Source organism: Xenopus tropicalis, chromosome 3 (genome assembly GCF_000004195.4).
Source record: "Xenopus tropicalis strain Nigerian chromosome 3, UCB_Xtro_10.0, whole genome shotgun sequence".
Classification (NCBI taxonomy): domain Eukaryota; kingdom Metazoa; phylum Chordata; class Amphibia; order Anura; family Pipidae; genus Xenopus; species Xenopus tropicalis.
The window spans coordinates 88,574,095-88,593,726 of NC_030679.2; the positions used below are offsets into that span (position 1 = coordinate 88,574,095).

A 19,632-nucleotide genomic window follows, 5' to 3' on the forward strand; every position below is an offset into this window, starting at 1 on the left:
GGTTAGTTGTTCACTGTGAGCAGCACAACACATGGCCTACCGCTGATCAGGGAAGGAGAGAAAGGACTGAGAAGCTGTAACCTTGTAATTGAAAGAAAGGAGAAGATGCATCAGAAAGGGAGGAGGGAAGTGAGCTGCAAGGCAGCCTGCCATCTGGCACTTGGCATTTACACAGGATGGCATGGAGGGGTACACAAGCAGGAGTAAGAAACAGAGGGAACCAAATAAAACTCAAGAGATGGAAGTAATGTATCTGATTTTGGGGTGAGTAGTAAAACCCTAGGAGATAAAAAGGGGTAAGTAGCAATGAACATGAAGGCACAACAGAAATAAACATTACCAAGAGAGGAATGCAGTATGTGGGATGCTTCGAAGGATAAAAATAAATGTGCAGAAAAATGTAAAATAAGATTTTGAAGAGAATGATAATTTCTTTTGAGTGGGTAGGTAGGCAAGTAAAACTGTGCAGCAGTCATTAGAAGTGACAATAGTTATAGTGCTGTCCCTTTGGCACTTACTAGCTCCCAGCTATATCCCTCTCACCTTCTGAAACTCACCCAATAGATTTACATTAATTACAGACACAGCGGTAGCAGCCGGTAACCAAGCACTGAACATCACTTGCAAGCCCATCACATATTGCTCAACAAGTTCTCAGGGAAGGGGGCTACCAACATGTAACTTTGCATATTCTCTCACACAATGGTAAATAGATGCCCTGATATTAAACCTTTTTTTGAGGTCAAGCCCCCTTTTTAGTTCCACAAATATCTAGGAAAGCAAATATGTTTTCACCACAAACCTGACCCTAACTTATTTCAGCCCCCAAGCTGTGGATTTAGGTGTATTGAGGAAAGCAAATAGGCATTCTCCCCAAACCTCACCTTAACTCGGCAGTTCTCAACCTGTGGGTCGGGACCCCTTTGGGGGTCAAACGACCCTTTCACAGGGGTTACCTAAGACCATCGGAAAACACATATTTCCAACGGTCTTAGGAACAATTTTATGGTTGGGGGTCACTACAACATGAGGAACTGTATTAAAGGGTCGCGGGGCATTAGGAAGGTTGAGAACCACTGCCCTAACTGATCTTAAGCTTAGGCCTTCCTAGACATGGTATGACCACTTTTAAACTAATAGATCCTAAAGCAGAAGGAAAGGGTACTAAAGAGTTAATCCCTATCTAGAGGCATACCTCCAGTGTCCTGAAGTCTCCTCATATTCAGCCTGTTTTCCAGCTCAGGAGCCACATGTTGAAAAACAAAAAAAACCCGCAGAGTTCCTTAATGGAAATACCCATAATACCACACTCCTGTACCAAGACCAAGACTGGTATAAATGTGCCATTGTGTAAGAATTTGCTCATCTTGGGTGCCATTATTTGTGTTTTATACATATGTGTTTGTGTCTTTATGCATAATTATGTGTTATACACATGGGGGAGTTCTACTGATTACTAAAAAGCAGTTGTCCAAGTCACACCTGAAGCCAAATCTCCATATCAAATGGTTTTTCTGTGGCTGGTGGGACAGTACGTCTGCTATAGGAGCCATAAAAACTCATTACTATATGCGAGAAGCCTTCTCAACAGTTACTGAACAAAGACTAGGTGTGTTTTTTATCAACCCCATCTGATCAGTTGGGGCAGTGGCTGAAAAGTTGTATAAAATGTGGACTGGACAGTAGTCAAGGAAAGAACTTGGAGAAGCACCTGGGGGAAAAAGGAACCAGACCACCATGTTCTGTGTTTGTCGGTAGCTATAATGATGTAGGCTTTGTTATTAATCTGTAAATGTAAATAATGTAAATATGATGTTTTGTTTGAAATAATCCCTTAATTGTAACAATGAACTGATTTGCTATTTAATATACTCATTTATATATACACTTATTGGCGTGGATTATTTGTCTGCTTCTCAAAAGTAGTGTGACCCTAGTAAGAGGGGTGATTAATATTATATATATATTATATCAAAATCTTACACGTGCTCACATCTAAGGGGAGGCTAGAGCTTTGAACATGCACATTTAGTTATGTGGTACCATCTTTAATATTATTTTATTATTATTAAATTTATATATCCAAAATGGCAGCTGCAATGATAATGATAAGGTCTAGAGTTAACCCCTTTACTTCTTTTAAATGCCAACACTTGCAGGTTATGCAATAAAGCACTCTATGTTATGATGCAGTACCCCATAACAACCGAGCTATATGGTCAAGAATCCAGATGCCTCATCTAATTCCTGGAATAAGCCAGTAAAGACACACCAATTACTACTACACACTAATTAATCACATAGCCATGTAATTTCAGGAAACAAACATTGGAAGTATAAAAGTTTGTACTAAAGCTCCAAAGGATGCCCACTTGTCAACAAGTCCGTTCTGCCCTTGTCGACCGGAAAGTTTAGAGACTATCAAGTGGAAATGTCTAGAAGAGACAAAAGTTCCAAAGTGAAGAGGTAGAGCATACAAATTCTTAAAAAAAACAAAAAACTGACTAGTACAAAAGTATGTACAAATTGCATGTGCTTAGTTAGAATACTCGCTAATTTTACCAACTAACAGCAAAATGACGATATAGAAGCCAAGCTTACCAACTGGTTAATGAAACATTAAATGCATAGGTAAAAATATAAATGATCAATGAGACCATGTGACACAATGGTGTAAAAAGAGCTGTGATTGCTTGGAGAAAATAACAGTCTATTAATTTGACAGAACCCAGATTTTGGAATGTATTTCCTAGCAACTTTTACAATCAGTTTCACAAACATGATGGATGAGAGATATCTGAAGAATAACTTGAAGGGCTTCGGGTAACTAGTTAGTGGAGTTCAGAGTGGAAGCCGTCCTTTTTATATATCTGAAATCCGGCCTTGAGGATGGCTGTGTGTACATCCCAATTCCCACCAAGAAGGATTATTTACATAAGGAGTGTGGAGATGAGGTACCAGGGGATTCAGTAAGACACATGATAATGCCTACAGTTTGTCCCATTTCATGAGACTCAGGAGACAAAACCACACATCAGTAGGGTCTGTCAGACACAATTGATGTAAGCAACATTAAAATCAATGATACTGTATACATTTTCTGGAGAATACAGGCAAAACAATACATAGAAAAAAAAACAATTATTAAACACTCTCCCATTCTCTCTATTAACAGAAACAGAAATATACTATATAAAGCTGTATTTGTTTCTATTTGTACTTCATTACAAAGTAATGGGATTGCCCCAGCAGGAGTCATGTTACAGAGGTTTACTCTTATTCACACGGGCAGACAATAATGAATCATTAACTGTGCATTAACCTACATTTTAATAAAGCAGAGGACTGCCTTGAAACAAGAGTATCCTAAGCAACACTAACAAAAAAAAAAACAGACCTTAGTTTTTGATGGTTTAGTCCAAAATTGAAATACAGACGTTCAACATACCTTTTCAAAGGAAGGGACAAAACGGATACCTCAAATGCAGAATTCTGTTAAATTGCTGCATGGCTATGTATTAGGTGAACTTGTCTTTAATCTGTCCAGATAACACAAAAAATAATATGGGGCCTTGCATCCTAAGGTGCCTGTACTTGGCAAGGCAGGCAAAGCATCCTTTCTCTATAAACATACAGAATAAATAAGTACTTATTATACAAATGTTTACTTGGTATGAGCATAAAACTCAATACACACCTCATTTGTACTAGCTACGCTACCTTTAATTTGCACAAATAACCTCTTTACCTAGGGGGACACATTAAACTTGATCCTGATCAAGACAATAAATGAATGCAATCTCCCAAGATAAACCAACTACAGTGTCACATTGCAAAATAGGCAAAGATTCATCCACCTGAATTCCTTTGATAGATGAAAAGACTGATTGCAAACTCACACCACTATACAGTGGCCGCTTGCATTATACCTATAAATTATAGCACATAAAAGCACAAGCAGCAGCAAGGTGATTTTGGCAGAGCTGGCAGGGAGAGAGAATGGGGCGCAGGGTGTGGGTTGCAATATAATGAGAGTCATGCAGTTTAATATGCTTGTCTCAATTATAAACAGCGCTTTCTGACGCAGGAATGCATCATTTATAAGGATATAATTAGCAGTTTGGTCCTATAGAGAAATACCAAACTGTAGTTACACATTTCAAATTAGCTTCCTATTCTCTGTAATTCACTAATCCGCATTAGTGGCAAAACAATCCTTTTGGTAAATGTAGCATATGTAGATCCAAATTAAAGAAAGACCCATTATCCATTCCGGATAATAGGCTTCATACCTGTATTACAACAGTAGACACTACCTGATATTTATTTCTTATAAGCGATGGGGGAAAAAAAATACAAAACCACTGTGGATTTTACGACTAGTGTGTCACATTAAGCTGAATTAGTTTGTAAATGCACAAGGACAAAGCATATTACCATGAAAAAGGGATAAAGGGGTTCATGTACTGATCCAGATTCAATATTTAATCAAATGGGGAACTCAATAATACTTTGATAAGAGCAAGGAAATACAGCTGGGTAGCAAACATTGTGGGAGATAAGTGTGTCAGTGGAAAGTCAAAACCACATGCTCTTGTCACCATATACATGTTGGATTGTGTGCTCTATCTACTGCATTGCTCTATCAGTACAGACATCATTACACTCTGGCTAATACTCTGCTGCATGATCATACATCAAGATTATCATCAGGTGCTAGATTAGCTTGTACCTACTTAGTAGATATTTATGAGGGCAAACTGAAATAATCCAAGGCTGCTGCATGCCCTGTTAGTCTGCAAGTAGACCAACTCTGCACTGGCATTGCAGTAATGTATGCTCGGTACACCGTGAAGATATTACTAGAGAGGGATTCTGGTATGAGGAGATTTAAATTTATTTATTGATTTATTTAGTTTAATCTAAAAAAAACCCTTATCTAGAATGGTCCGAATTAAGAGAAGGGAATCTGCCATAGACTATTTTAATCAAATCATTCAAAATTTAAAAACATTTTTCTCTGTAATAAAACAGTACCTTGTACTTGATCCCAACTAAGATATAATTCATCCACACTGGAGGCAAAACAATCCTATTGGGTTTATTTAATGCTTAATGTATTTTTCAGTAGACAAAGTATGGTGAGCCAAATTACAGATAGATGCCTTATCTGGGAAAACCCTAGGTCCCGAGTATTCTGGTTAACAGGTCCCATTCCTAGACTGATATGCAATATTTCACAAAAGTAATGGGAAAAAAACTTGCCATAAACAGCAAAAAATTAAGTTCCCTGAATGCTGAGATTAGTATCAAGCATAATTGGGGTAAAAATGTAAGGTCCCTCAGGCAATGAATCAGTTAAAGAGATGTGGTACCTTAATGAAGGCATTTAGACTAAAAATGTAATATGGCAGAAAGGGAATAATGCCAGGTTGTGCACAATCCCTGGTTGGGTACCCACAGTCATACAGCTGGTAAGTTCCATCCGAATGCCTTGTGGAAGCAAAGAGCAGCTGAGACAGAGCTCAATAATCTGACAACTTTCCATCTGATGTATTAGTCAGATGGCCATAAAGTACATTGGATTTCTGTTCACAGTGCAGCTAAACGTTGACTCAGCATTAGAATATTGCTGAAAACTGTAAAACTCTAAGTATTGGTCTGTAGAGGGAAACTAAATAATGATTTGCCTCCAATATATTTAATAAGAAACATGTTATTTAGAAATAAATGGTTAATAATATATCAAAGAAATTAAACTATAATGTACTGCTGCCCTGCACTGGTAAAAGTTGTGTGTTTGTTTCAGAAACCCTACTATAGTTTATATAAACACCCTGCTGTGTAGCCATGGGGCAGGCATTAAAAACAAGAAAAGGCACAGGTTATGTAGCAGCCAAGAGATACATTGAATACAATGGTGTCTTATCTTTTATGTGTTATGTAAACCTGTGCCTTTTCTCCTTTTTTCCAGCTGGAATGCTGCCCCCATGGCTACACAGCACTTATTTATATAAACTATAGTAGGGTTCCTAAATCAAACACACCAGTTTTAGCAGTGCAGGGCAATAGTACATTATATTTTAGTTACTTTAAAACATTTTCATTTTTTGGTGTTACTGTTCCTTTAACAGTGTTCCTATCCAACATGTGACTGAAAAGAGGTTAAATACTCAGCAAATGCAACTTAATTTAATGACAATATGGTGAAAAAAGCAAACACAAATATCTAATATTCAAATTAATTTTTAGTAAATGTTCCTGTTCACATTGACACAACCATTAACTACCTATATTAATACAGAACAAAGCTGCTCATGATGATAGGACTATTGGCAAAAGCTGGCAGAGCTGTGCCAAAAACCATTTAGGGCATGGAAATGGGGTAATAACATTTTATTGTACTAGAGCAAGTGAAAAATATAATGCAAACAAGGTAGGCCTGTAACTGCTAACTTGCCATATACACTAGTACAGTTTTATTACAGATACTCAAGTGCCAAACCACTCTGAAATGAAGACAACCTAGAGGAAGAGTGCTGAAGGAAGTAGTAACACAAGCTCAATGGTTACTGATCTGTTTATTACCAAAGCTTAATGTCAGGTTTCCTATAAGTATCAGTTTATGGCAATGTATAGTGAGGGGAACACAGACAGCAACACTATAACTACAAATTTGTTTCACTGGAAACACACAATGTCTCAGGCCCGTGTCTGACCTTTATCAAATAATTGCATTTGCAGGAAGGTGGCTGTCACGCAGTCTAACAGCAAGATGAAATACATGGTAGACGCTTGCTGATTTTCTGCCTGTACTACTCATGTACTATATAAGGACTCATTTGTATATATCTGCATGATTCTATTAAAGCAAGATACAATATAATAATATTCAACCTAAAGCAAATCTATACAAAGGCTGCAAAGGTAGGCACAGTTTAATTCAATATTTATTTATCCATCTTGTTCGCTGGTCTGCTCATCCAACATGACTAAGCAAAATAAAAAGCGATATTTCACTGTTTGCACTAGCAATGCGTGGCATCAACTTGGCTGCCTCAGGTGGTTAGGATTTACCTGAAAGAGTTTCCAAAGGAAGGAAAGTTAAAGGAAAACTATACCCTTGAACGATGTAGGTCTTTATAAAAACATATTGCACAAACAGCTCATATGTAAAACCCTGCTTCATCTAAATAAACAATTTTTTATAATCAAGGTTTGGAAACCCATTATGCAAAAACCCCTGAATTACAAAAAGGCCATCTCCCATAGACTTCATTTTAATCAAATCAAATTTTTTTCTCTGTAATTATAAAACAGTACCTTGCACTTGATGCCAGCTAACATATAAATAATCCTTATTGTAGGCAAAATTTTTCATTAGACTCAAGGTTCTAGCCTACTTGAAAAATCAACATTCTTGTATGAAGTATGTTCAGGGGGTTAACAAACCCTTTTAAATTAATACAAAAAATTATTATAAGATATATTTAGTATTCTGCAATTTCAGTATCTATAAAGGTATTGCTTTATATTTTGAATAGAGATATCCAATGAGAATGAGCCAGCACAAGGTGCAAGTCACTAATCATTCACTGGGGAGGGAGCGCAGAGACCATTTAAGCTAATAAGTGACCCATTTGCAGAGCAAAACACCATACCACCATTCCTTTCTTTGGCTGGAAATATAAAGAACCTAGTGCCTACAGTATCTAACAATGTCCTATATAATATGAGTGCTTTTGCGCTCCCAAAACATTTCTTCCTTTCATTATAGATAATGTTGGGTTTGATTTAATGGAGGGGGTGAGGCAGAAGAAATAATACATCTTGCAAGAACTCAGTGTGCAAACTTATTGGCACGCACCGATACCTTTTAACAGAGAGGCTGTAATTTTTGACATTTTACACCAGGGGAGAAAAATAAATAGGTTATGAGGCCAAAACTTCTGATGAGATGAAATATGAGGGGAAAAAAGGGAAGAAACTGACAAGATCTTGCAATGATTGCTTTTTTCTCTACCTGCCTTTGATCCTTGCAATTATACTGAAATCAGGACAGCCTCACACAAACACTACTAATGAACAGCTTTAGTTGCAAAGGAAAAGAAAAAACACAACAAAAGCACCATTATAATGTGCTGTGATAGAGTTCCCATGTACTGTATCATTTATTATCAGGTTATCCACTGGGACAGTTTTTAAACTTGTGCGTTGTATGCAAGCTCTGCGACACTAGCTTATGTTAATGATGAGCTCTTTCTGAAGTGCTGTGTATTAGTGCCTGCACTATATAAAGGGTCATGTAATAAAAACATATTCAGGCTCCTGGGTGGGTGCCTTTGACAGACTGTATGCCTGTTTATTACACTGCTTATAAATGGTTTGTTTGTGTTTTCTGAATTTGTTGAAATAGCTGTAGAACATGTGGGTGCTTTATACTACAAATAAACTATACTAATAATAATAAAGTGCATTAGTAGTGCTTGTTTCTGCATTATTGGTACACAGTTTATAGTAATGAATGGCACTGAAGGGTGACCATGTGACCAATGCAAATAAAAATCATTTGAGATGCTTCATATTGAGTGAGCTTTTTTTTCTTACATTTTCACACTTTTTTCAAATACCTTACACACACTGATTTAATATTTTGTTCAAGTTCTTTAATTACAAATAATATTTCAGTTGGCTGCACAGATTTCCTCTTCCTACTGACCCTGTACTGCTGAATTAGGATGATACCGCAGTGTGTGGGTGTTATTTATTTACAAAGTGTTCCCTTAACTTTAAAAGCTATTTCAAAAAATGCTTCTGTGCAGCTGGCATTTAGAGAGTGGTGGCCAAGCCTTGCTCCAGAATCTGTGTGGCCCTTGTCACACCATGCTGTGCCCTCCACTGTGACCCCTCTCTACATTGCACCACTGCTAATTATATATTTAGTTAAACAGAATTCTGTCATTTTTGAATTCTCAATTTTATACACAAGCCTTTGATCTGAAGTAGTCTTCTTTCTATGCGGTCTGAAGTTTATACGGTGTGTAATATATTAGTACTAAATCCAGTACTGTATGGTGAATGAGCACAGGCTACCAGTAAAGTAATATCATATTCTCCCTCTATCACCCCTCTGCACCCTCACCTCCGCATCCAGATTTGCACAGGTATAATCTGGTGGCTATAATGGGGTATTAAGTACTTACCAAGTAACCTGGCGGGATGCAGGCAGAGATCCTACCCTTCAGCACAAGGAAGATGCAGAAGGAAAGCCATACAGCTAGAACTCCTAGAAAATTCCACCAGTTGCTTTACACTCACCTAAGTTCCCTAAGTGCATATACCACTGTACTCTGAAACATATAAGAACCATGTAACTATCTGAAAAGTAGCAAAGAAACTCAGAAATCTGATATGACAAACACCATTACATTGACATAAGAGGTTTGCTCACAAGGGTCATTGCATTTAAGATCTACAGGAGACTTTGTGGGTTATGCACAAGGGTATTGTCATTGGCATGCCGCCCCACCGCAGCGCAATATTGAAATTTTGCTCCCATACGGAGCAATGGGGACTCCCCGTAGCTCAGTATGGGACTTTTACGGTTTGGGAATGCGCACACGCGCTTGGCGGCCGGGGTTTCAGGAGTTTGCACAGAGGGGGGGTGGGGGGAAAGAATGGGGGCAGCCTTGGGGCACGCCCATTACAAATCCCGCGCTGGTTAGAGGTGCCATGTTCAGATTTGTAACTAAGATAATAGCAAAACAAAGCAAGTAGAATGCTTGACTATGAAGATTTTCATTCATCCAGGTCATGGTATATCTAGTATAATTAAATCGAAGTAATAATTGAAAAAATGTCATTACTCATCCGAGCAGCAATGTATAAAACACATAAGTAAAGCAGCCTCTGCAGTGAACATTTGCATACTGGTTCTTGGGTAGTCACCTTAATATTATCATTCAATATAGCCCTTTATCTTTGTACTGGGTATTGAATGGTTAAGCATTGTGTTCTGACTGAACCTAGCAATCAGGTAAGAACTGTGTCCAACAGACTGGAGCATAAATAGCAACATTTAGGGGCCCATTTACTAACCATCTTTTTTTTTTTTTTTTTTTTTTTGAAACTCGAATCGGATTTTTAATGCAAAAAGGCACAGAAAAAACACTGAGATTTACTATGTCTCAACAGCTAAAAATCTGAATTTGAAAATTCACCAGGTTAAACTTGCCAAGTTCATGTAGAAGTCAATGGCAAAGGTCCCTTCCCTTATCTTAATGCTCTTTGTTTTGTCTCAAAACTTTAGAGATTTCACTGGGTTTTGCCCAATAACTCAACTTTTTCGGACTTTCAACTTTTTCGGAATTTTCGCAGCAACAACCTGAAAAAGTCAAGTTTGTACAACTTTTCTTGCAGCGACTTTTCTTTCGTAAATATCAGACATTTGGGAAAACGAGTGTAGTTGAATTTGAAAATAATAAAAATTAGAAATCTGCCCCATAAATGAAAAACAAAATGTAACCTCAGAATCTGCTGAAATTTTAATAGGCATCCAGTTGCCAGGCAGTCAGTGATGCCCAGCTTTTGACAGCATATAAAATCTCTGTCTGAAAGGCATAAAAAACAGAGAAACAGTGCTTGGTCCTTTGCTTTTTAACTTGTTTATTAATGACCTGGAGGAGGGCATTGACAGTAATGTTTCTATTTTTGCTGATGACACAAAATTGTGCAAAACTATAAGTTCCATGCAGGATGCTGCCGCTTTGCAGAGCGATTTGACAAAATTGGAAAACTGGGCAGCAAACTGGAAAATGAGGTTCAATGTTGATAAGTGCAAAGTTATGCACTTTGGTAGGAATAATATAAACGCGAACTATCTACTGAATGGTAGTTTGATGGGGGTATCCTTAATGGAGAAGGATCTTTTTTGTAGATAAAAAGTCTAATTCCAGGCAGTGTCATTCTGTGGCTACTAAAGCAAATAAAGTGATGTCTTGTATAAAAAAGGGCATTGACTCAAGGAATGAAAACATCATTTTGCCTCTTTATAGGTCTCTGGTAAGGCCTCACCTTGAGTATGCAGTGCAGTTTTGGGCTCCTTATATCCTTAAGAAGGATATTAATGAGAGCAGATGGAAGATTTAAACTATGAGGTGAGACTGTCGAGGTTGGGGTTGTTTTCTCTGGAAAAGAGGTGCTTGAGAGGGGACATGATTACTCTGTACAAGTACATTAGAGGGGGTTATAGGCAGATAGGGGTGTTCTTTTTTCCCATAAAAACAATCAATGCACCAGAGGCCACCCCTTTAGATTAGAGGAACGGAGCTTCCATTTGAAGCAGCGAAGGTGGTTTTTAACGGTGAGGGCAGTGAGGTTGGGGAATGCCCTTCCTAGAGATGTGGTAATGGCAGATTCTGTTAATGCCTTTAAGAGGGGCCTGATGACTTCTTGAACAAGCATAGTATCCAAGGCTATTGTGATACGAATATCTACAGTTAGTATGAATGGTTGTATATATGTGATGTGATAGTATAGATTAGTAACTATAGGTTGTGTATGCTGGGTTTACTTGGAAGGGTTGAACTTGATGGACTCTGGTCTTTTTTCAATCCTATGTGACAATGTAACTATGTAACTTATGCAACATTGCAGAATATTAATGTACATCATACCTAGAATTCATTTTAAGACAAACGTCCCTCTAATCTGCGTGGGTCCAAGCTTTGTTCATGTATATTTTCCCTGTAGCCACTATCACTGCTCTTTCAATCAACTGCTGCTTCCTAATTTATATACCTATAAAACTGTCAGTTGATTGTTTCAGGAAAATCCTCCCCACCTTTTTTTTTATATCAGTAACAGCTGAGGTTTCCATGAATTCTATTTAACCAGGTTTAGCTTTCTAAGCAGGTGTTCATTCGGAATAGAATTTTCAACAGTGCAACAGCAGCTCGGCAGAGATTAAAACTGCTGCAGATTTCTGCTTCCCTGTCAGAGATCCTGCGGCAAAGCAAAGAAGTTAAGGCAAACAGAGCCAGAGGAGCAGCTCGTGAACAGCTGGTTTCAGCCATGTCTCAGCTCCTGCACTCACACTGAATGAAGTATAAATTAGCAGCACAGCATGTCAGCAAAACCTAAAACAAACATGACAACAGATTGGCATTGTCACCTACCTTTTCCTTTCTCTGTTTGGGTCCCTCTTCTGCTGCCAAGAGTGTCTTATAGTAGTTACTGCGCTCTGCTGTGAAGTGGACCTTAGACAGTGCATGTTCTACCAGAGCGACAGAGATATTGACGCCATCAACATGAAGCCATCCAATAAAGTTCCCAGCTTTATCCATTGCTTCCACTTCTACTTCCACCTGAAAAAATTGTAAGAAGCCGCTTGTAAATCTGAGAATTTGCTTGCTATTTATTCTTATTTGTTTTAAGTGGCAATCAATAACAAATTTCACACCCGGCATGGACAACCCAATGAAATCACACAGATCCCACAAAAGCCTTTCCTTAGGAGAGAAAATGACTGTGCGCCACAAGAGCTGCCAAAACTTATTAGTTGGGTCATTTACATGGCCCAAAATAAGTATACTAGGTATAAATAACTGCTCTTATGTGCAAGTAGGGTTAGACATATCAGTACCACCAAGACTGCAATAGAAAAAAAGAGAATATATTTTTTTCAAGCAGATTTCTTTGAATAAGCCACAACAGCATTGCTGACAAGCCGAGATCCCTATCCACCTCTGGGAATGTACACATATAGTCAATTGACAGCCGTGTTGTGGGGAGCTGAGCTAATCAATAAATCAGATCAGAATGCTAGAACAAACTATAACATAGCACGAGCTATTGTCTTTGTCATAGATATAGTAGGGCAATCAATCTTTCTTCTGTAATGAAAGGCCAAAGATCCCCAGGCTCATGTGGGTGCTTTAGGCAATAATTGGGTCAAAGAGGTCTAATCTACAGAAAAATAACCAAAATGTATTTTAATTTCTCTCATCCTTTGCATCTATCTGGTGGTAAAGAACTGTATCCTATTATACAGCTGAAAAAAGTACCACACTGAGGCAGGTACATAATAAACTACTGGGAAGTCTGTTTTAATTGCTTTAAATTGAAAGTTGCAAATAATGTATGGAGTTTGTATTTCATTCCTATAGGGTTTAAATATTCACAGAAACCCAATTCCAAATACAAACTATAAGAGAAAACATTATAAATAGTGCTATATAAATAGCAGTACTTGTTTATCTGGCTTCAATGTGTGTGATATATTTTTCTAAGTAATATAGCAGGTATATTCCCAATGCCCACAGGTCACTACCCTTCCCTAAGATTGGTAAAGCAACATTAATACTAACGGATTAAGGTCACTAAAGTATCTACTCTACTATCATTGCTACTTGTGCCTCATCTGAGGCATCATGAGAATGGAGATTTACAGGTGACCAAATAGCATAACAATAACTTCACATACCCCCATCAACTGCTCAATGTAACAGCAGCAGCAAACACCACATCAAAACATTGCTTTCAGGACATGTCAATTGTTTAAAAACTAATTTTCAAGCTGTGACATTTCTAGACTGTTATTATGGCTCTGGAAAGAAAGATCAATGGCAAGACTTTGCTGGTGCCACCCCCTCCCTTCTGTCTGGAAGAAATCGCAGTATTTGCACAAGCTGGGAAGTGAAAGGCCTACACAAAACAAAGGTATTATGATCAAAACTTATACACACATTATATATACATATACACCATCTAGATAGCTTTATATGAATGACTAGCACAGAATTAAGCCAAGTGATGGGTACTAAGAAGTTGTAATGAAACCAACAAGCTGACAGAGGACAATATTACTGGATCACACTTGTAAAGATTCATTGACTATGGTTATTAGTGCTCCCTTTACGTGTGATATGACCTTGGCCCTGGTTTCTCTATACTTGGTCAAGTAGGATTTTTTTCCTGTTGTGTGGTGCTGCCATACCACACTAAAATCTTACTAGTTACAATGCTTTCAATAGTGGCTCAATAAAAAGTATATTGTGACATCTTGTTGACTCCACATTGCTTCAGTCTTCTAAGGAAATTAAAATGTTGATGAGCTTTTTGAATTATGGCTTTAGCGTTATCAGTCCATTTAAAAGAATTAGCAATATGTAGATCTAGAAATGTGATGCTCTCACAATGCTCAATTTTGACATCTTCAATTTGGGTAGCTACTTTGATTCATTGAAACATTGCTGTCCAACTTTTTACATGGTAGTGGGCCAATTATTTCTCAGAAAAAACTTTGAAGGCTAGATTAAATTTAATTTAAATTATGTCATAAAGTGAAGTCAATAGAACCTCTGAGCAGACTGAGGGCCATAAAATTCTTTGGAGGGCCACATCCGAAGGTGGGACTCCAGTTGGACAGCCCTGCATTAAAACCATGTAGATAGGTCTGTATATTAAGTGTTCAAAATATACAGGTAATATGCAAACTGCTAATAATAAAACCACTTAAGTAAATTATCTGAAATGGTCTCTTTAATATTCATTAGCACAAGAAGGAGAATGCTAGGTTTACATCACTATCTTCATATGCTTAAAATCCATCACAGGTATTAAGACAAACTGTTTAATAGCACCCCAGCTATCCAGTAAATCCTCTCACCGCACTGTTCCCTAGAAGAGGTTAAGACGCAGCTAGAAAAAGAAGCAACAGTGCGTTTGAGATCAATGCGATGACATTTCATTATGCTGGTAATTTGCTGTTACTGCTGCAGTGTTTGCTAACAGCTGTTCAGATAGGCCAACTACATACAGTGACACACTAGCAGCATAGCCAGATACAGGACGGCAGGCAGCTACACATCACCCATTAAGTGCAGTCTGCCAGCACGTGTCCTTTCAGTTCAAAAGCACCAATAAGGCTTCTCCACACATCCAGTTCCTCCTCATCTTCAATTAACTATCACATTTGCATCAATTTTATTACACAGATCAACTAAAACTATATGTGGTAATGTTTTAGGCTCTGTCTGTGTACAATGCACTTGCCCAGATGGCTGCTGAAATGAAAAGCAAGTTTTGGCAGTAGGTAAACCTTGCAAATACTGGATTGTCAAATGAAATTATGCTACTGTGCATCCTTAATGGTGGCTAACTATTTCTATACTAATGAGCATGCTATACAGATTATTCTTTCTTACTGGCACTATGAGAAAAAGCATATTGCAAGAAAAGGAGTGTTTGAAACAACACTTGAAAACTGCTCTCTGCATACATATTATCTAATATACACAGCAGAGCTGATTAAAAGAAAGCAACAAGGCCATTTTCCGTTCACATCACACTTCCTTTAAATCATGTAAGGACACCACAGTGAGCCTCTGAGCCTTAACGGGCCAATAGCAAAGGGCAGATGTAGGTATCCAATAAAGTTAAATAAGCAAGATTGTGGAATAATCTGCCAAGAGATGTTGTGGTGGCAGATTTTATAAATGCCTTCAAGAGTGGCTTGGATGATTTCTTAAAGAAGCATAATATGCAAGGCTCTTGGGATCTACAGTTAGTACAGATATCGGTATATTCAGTTTATATATATATATATATATATATATATATATATATATTATATATGAGTGTATAGATAGGTGTTTTAAATGTAAACATAAATATATAAATTATGGTATTTGGAGGGGTTGAACTTGACAGACTTTTGCCCTTTTTTCAACCTAAATGAATTAAGTAATTTGTGTTCCAGTTTTAAAGGCGCTCTGATCAGTCAGTAGCTTTACCTTTGAAGTTATTTATAAAAAATAGCATTATTTACATAGTGTCTAACCGTATCATGCTCATGTACTCCGGCACAATTACTATTTATAAATATACCATTACAGTTCACTAGACTGCAGGAAAACCTTACCAACACACAGACTTATTAGATCTAAATGTGCTCCTTTTCGTCGATTTGCGCGAAATCGCGCCGCCGTGTGTGCCATCCCACTGGCGACTTACATTGTCGCCGGTGGGATGGCAGGTGAAGGTAACACGGGGAGATTAGTCGCCCGCGAACATGGGAGTTTCGTCGCGGGCGACTAATCTCCCCGTGTGCCAGAGCCCTAAATTTCTCATGAAATTTCTAGTTCAAAGTACGAAGCAGTGAAGGGATTAAACTTCTATATTAAAAATTGAAATTATTGCTAATGCAATATCAACTCCCTGCCTTTTGCCTGCATACCTGGTTATATGAGAATGCTTAGAAAATTCGAAGCCACACATCCGCAGCAGATATTTGAATTACTGATTTGACCAAGCTTTGGGTTACCTACAAAGCCTAATGTGGTTAAAAGTGGATCTCATGAATACAGAGCTAAAACTCAGCCCATAGGCAATAATTACCAATTACCAACAGTAATTTCCTGGAACTGGAAGAGCAGTGGCTTCCTTGGTAAGGGAGAAGACAGATGAGTGTAAATGGCTAGACATGGCTATGCACGACTAAACCTTCCATCTTTTGATCTTATATGGTCTGCCTGACACTAGCTGTGAATTCTGCTGCTTCAGTAAATAATCCTCTCATAAAACCTTGAAAATGAGCACTTTTCCTGACACCTCTTTGAAATATGCAACTTTTGCTTCTTGCCAGACCTGAAAAAATAAATAAAATAAATGACTTCATAAAATAAATTGTGGGCAGGCTAGAAATATGGCCCCCGGCTGCAGTAAATAGTCAGTGTGCAGGGCAGTGTGAGGGCGACCTTCAGATGATACATCTTCTCATACATACAAGCCTTTTAATTTGTCTTATTGTGAATTACAAAAAATGATCACAACTGGAAAGGGAAATTAATCACCTAAGAAAGAAAGTGCATTGCTTTTCCACTTAGACAGATGATTCGCTGCTGACCTTAGGCAGCTCCATGACTTTTTGGAGCAATTTAAGATTGCAAGCTCCTAGTGAGAAGCAAACAATGTAACAACTGCTCTATAATGTTTGCATCCAAGGCAAACACAATAATAGAAGATGTATAAGCAGTGTAACCCAAGGCTTTACATTACAACACTTCATGCTAAGGCTGAATCACTGACAAACAGATGTTGAAAACTTCCCATGATGCATAGCACTTAACACTTATCAGAAAGGACCCAGCCTTTATCCCTCAAAACAAATCAATGCGCGCCTAATGAAATTGTTCTGCCTTATTTACCAAATTAATATAAATAGCACAGTGTGTTAGGTTTTGTTTCTGCTAATTAGTAGATCATTTCCAGGAAGATGAGAAGATGCTTAAAAGAGCCGGAGGGGCTGTTTGGCCCTGATTGTTATTTCTGACACCATGCTGCATGTGGTCTGGGATAATGTAGGCCAAATACAGAAAACAAAACATGGATTATGCAGGGGACCTTTATGCTATTAGGAATAAAACTTGGTACTGGGAACTACTCTTATTAAAATTGCCACTTTTATACCAAAAATAAGGCTAAATAACCTTTTATGACATTGTGACTTTAAAAGTGTTAGCCAGGAATTGCTTTCTAAATAAAGCAGATGTGCTGGGGTCTAATTTAGTCAAGGAATTTAACATAATTAGGATACGTACAAAAATGTATGAAGACTTTCAACAAAATTGGAATTTAAGGGGCAGTATAGCCCCCATGTTAAACATAAGTGAAATGAATAGGGCTTGTGCTGGACATAATTGTTTGCCTATTGTTTTAATCATAAAAAAATAGAGCTATCCACATTTCAGTTTTGTGAGATAGTTAGAGTACAAGTGTGCAACCCCCTTCTTTCCCCCTTTTGCTGTGACTGTTTTGATTTACAGATAAGCAGAAGTCCATTATGCAGGGGGATTATATGTGCAATGGGAATCAAATGATCTGTCTCGCAAGGGCCAAATATGGAGTAGCTTCAAAAATCACTATTTGGCCTGTTTAGGAAAAACTATACATTTTTTGCAATGACAGCAGGCAAAAATTAAGTGTAGAACAAGCCAGATCCATCGCGCTTGTGTTGTAGAAGGAATACACTGCCATTTTAAACACATAATGGCAAGACTGACAAGATGATTAAAGAGAGACACACGGTTAGAATTTTGGAGGCTCAGCCATAAGACAAACAGAAGACATCCAGAGAAAGTCTGCAAAAACAGACATTGGCAAAATATGTAAGGGGTGATGTTATAGTAAGTGCCTAGTTTGAGCAGTGGCGAAAGTAAGGGGGGGGGGGGGATTGGGTGCAGAGCTTGCGATCACACCCGGGCCTGCACACCCGTGGGGTTACTGAGTTTGAGTCTCCAATAACAAGCCGGACACTTCAAACTTTAGACCAGGAAATGCCATCTGTTTACTGAAATGGAAAAACATATATTATTATTAACATTTATTTATAAAGCGCCAACATATTCCGCAGCGCTGTACAATAGGTGGGTAACATACATTGGACATACAGAGTAACATATAAAGCAATCAATAACCGATACAAGAGGTGAAGAGAGCCCTGCCCAAAAGAGCTTACAATCTACAAGTATATGAATACGGAGGCAGAAGCACAAGTGATTGCAACCATCACTGGCAAAATGAGCAAGATTCTGAATTTGGGTGAATAGGGTGTATATATCTAGCAGAGCCCTGAACCATGAAGAGAAAATGTCCCTATCTATTGATTCATAAGAAAAAAAGCTACCAGTGTAATAAAGGAAATCATTAAATGGGACATTTTGCCATTTTAAACCAATCCTCTTGTTTTATTTTTAAAAATACTCTTAGAAATACTGCTTATTCTTTATGAGTTACAGAGCATAAATCACATGAGCTGCTGCTCTCTTTGCTGTTGTTACCTTATAGTAAGATTAAGCAAAGACAAGTCAATGCAGAATTCTATGTAAAGCATAAAAGTTTAACAGCAGAAGCCTAAACAAACATACTAAGTTTAAATAAGCTATGCATTAAAAGATGAGCCTCTATATAGAGATTGTGACATCAGAGGGAGGTTCTGTTGCTCATTATAGAACTCTGCTGTAAACTACCAGCTTGAGAACCAGCAATAAGTTCAATATTACTAACTCTAAGGCAAGTTGCAGGGACTTCTGTACTGAGGTGAGCTAATGAAATTGGCCCAAAACTATCTGGCTGTAATTTCCCAGGGTTAAGATACAGCTATAGAGATCTGTAACATCTTGGCTGGCACTTTCCTGTATGCCTTCCCTATAGAGAGATTTCTCTCATTTTCCCAGTAACTGGCATAATTCATCTGACATTACATCTATGGCACATAGGGTGTTTTTATCTCTGCAGCTCCGTGTAAAAAGGCACATTACAGAGATCATACATCATTCACATCAGTGCCTGCCCCAGTGGAGCTTCCATTTTAAGCCTCTATCACATTCACACACACTATGTTCAATTTTTCCAGGAGCCAATTAAGCTGCATAAGTATATGTATGTTTTGAAGTGTGGGAGGAAAGTGAACTACCCGGAGGAAACCCACGCAATCATGCAGAGAACATACAAACACTGTGCATATTATATCATGGCCAGAATCGAACCTAGAACTCCAGAGCATCAAGACAAATGTCAACTACTGTTCTACCAAACTGCTTAAAATAAAAAAAGATTATGTTGAAAAGTATC

At 37.9% G+C, this 19,632-nt stretch overlaps 1 protein-coding gene across 1 annotated transcript in view; it reads right to left on the bottom strand.

The window, feature by feature from the left end:
• snd1 (staphylococcal nuclease and tudor domain containing protein 1) overlaps positions 1-19,632 on the bottom strand; it is a 387,013-nt gene that overhangs the window by 40,575 nt on the left and 326,806 nt on the right. Inside the window, exon 17 of the mRNA NM_203852.1 lies at positions 12,177-12,365. Coding sequence (NP_989183.2) covers positions 12,177-12,365 — 189 coding nt within the window. The remainder of the gene's footprint in view (positions 1-12,176; positions 12,366-19,632) is intronic.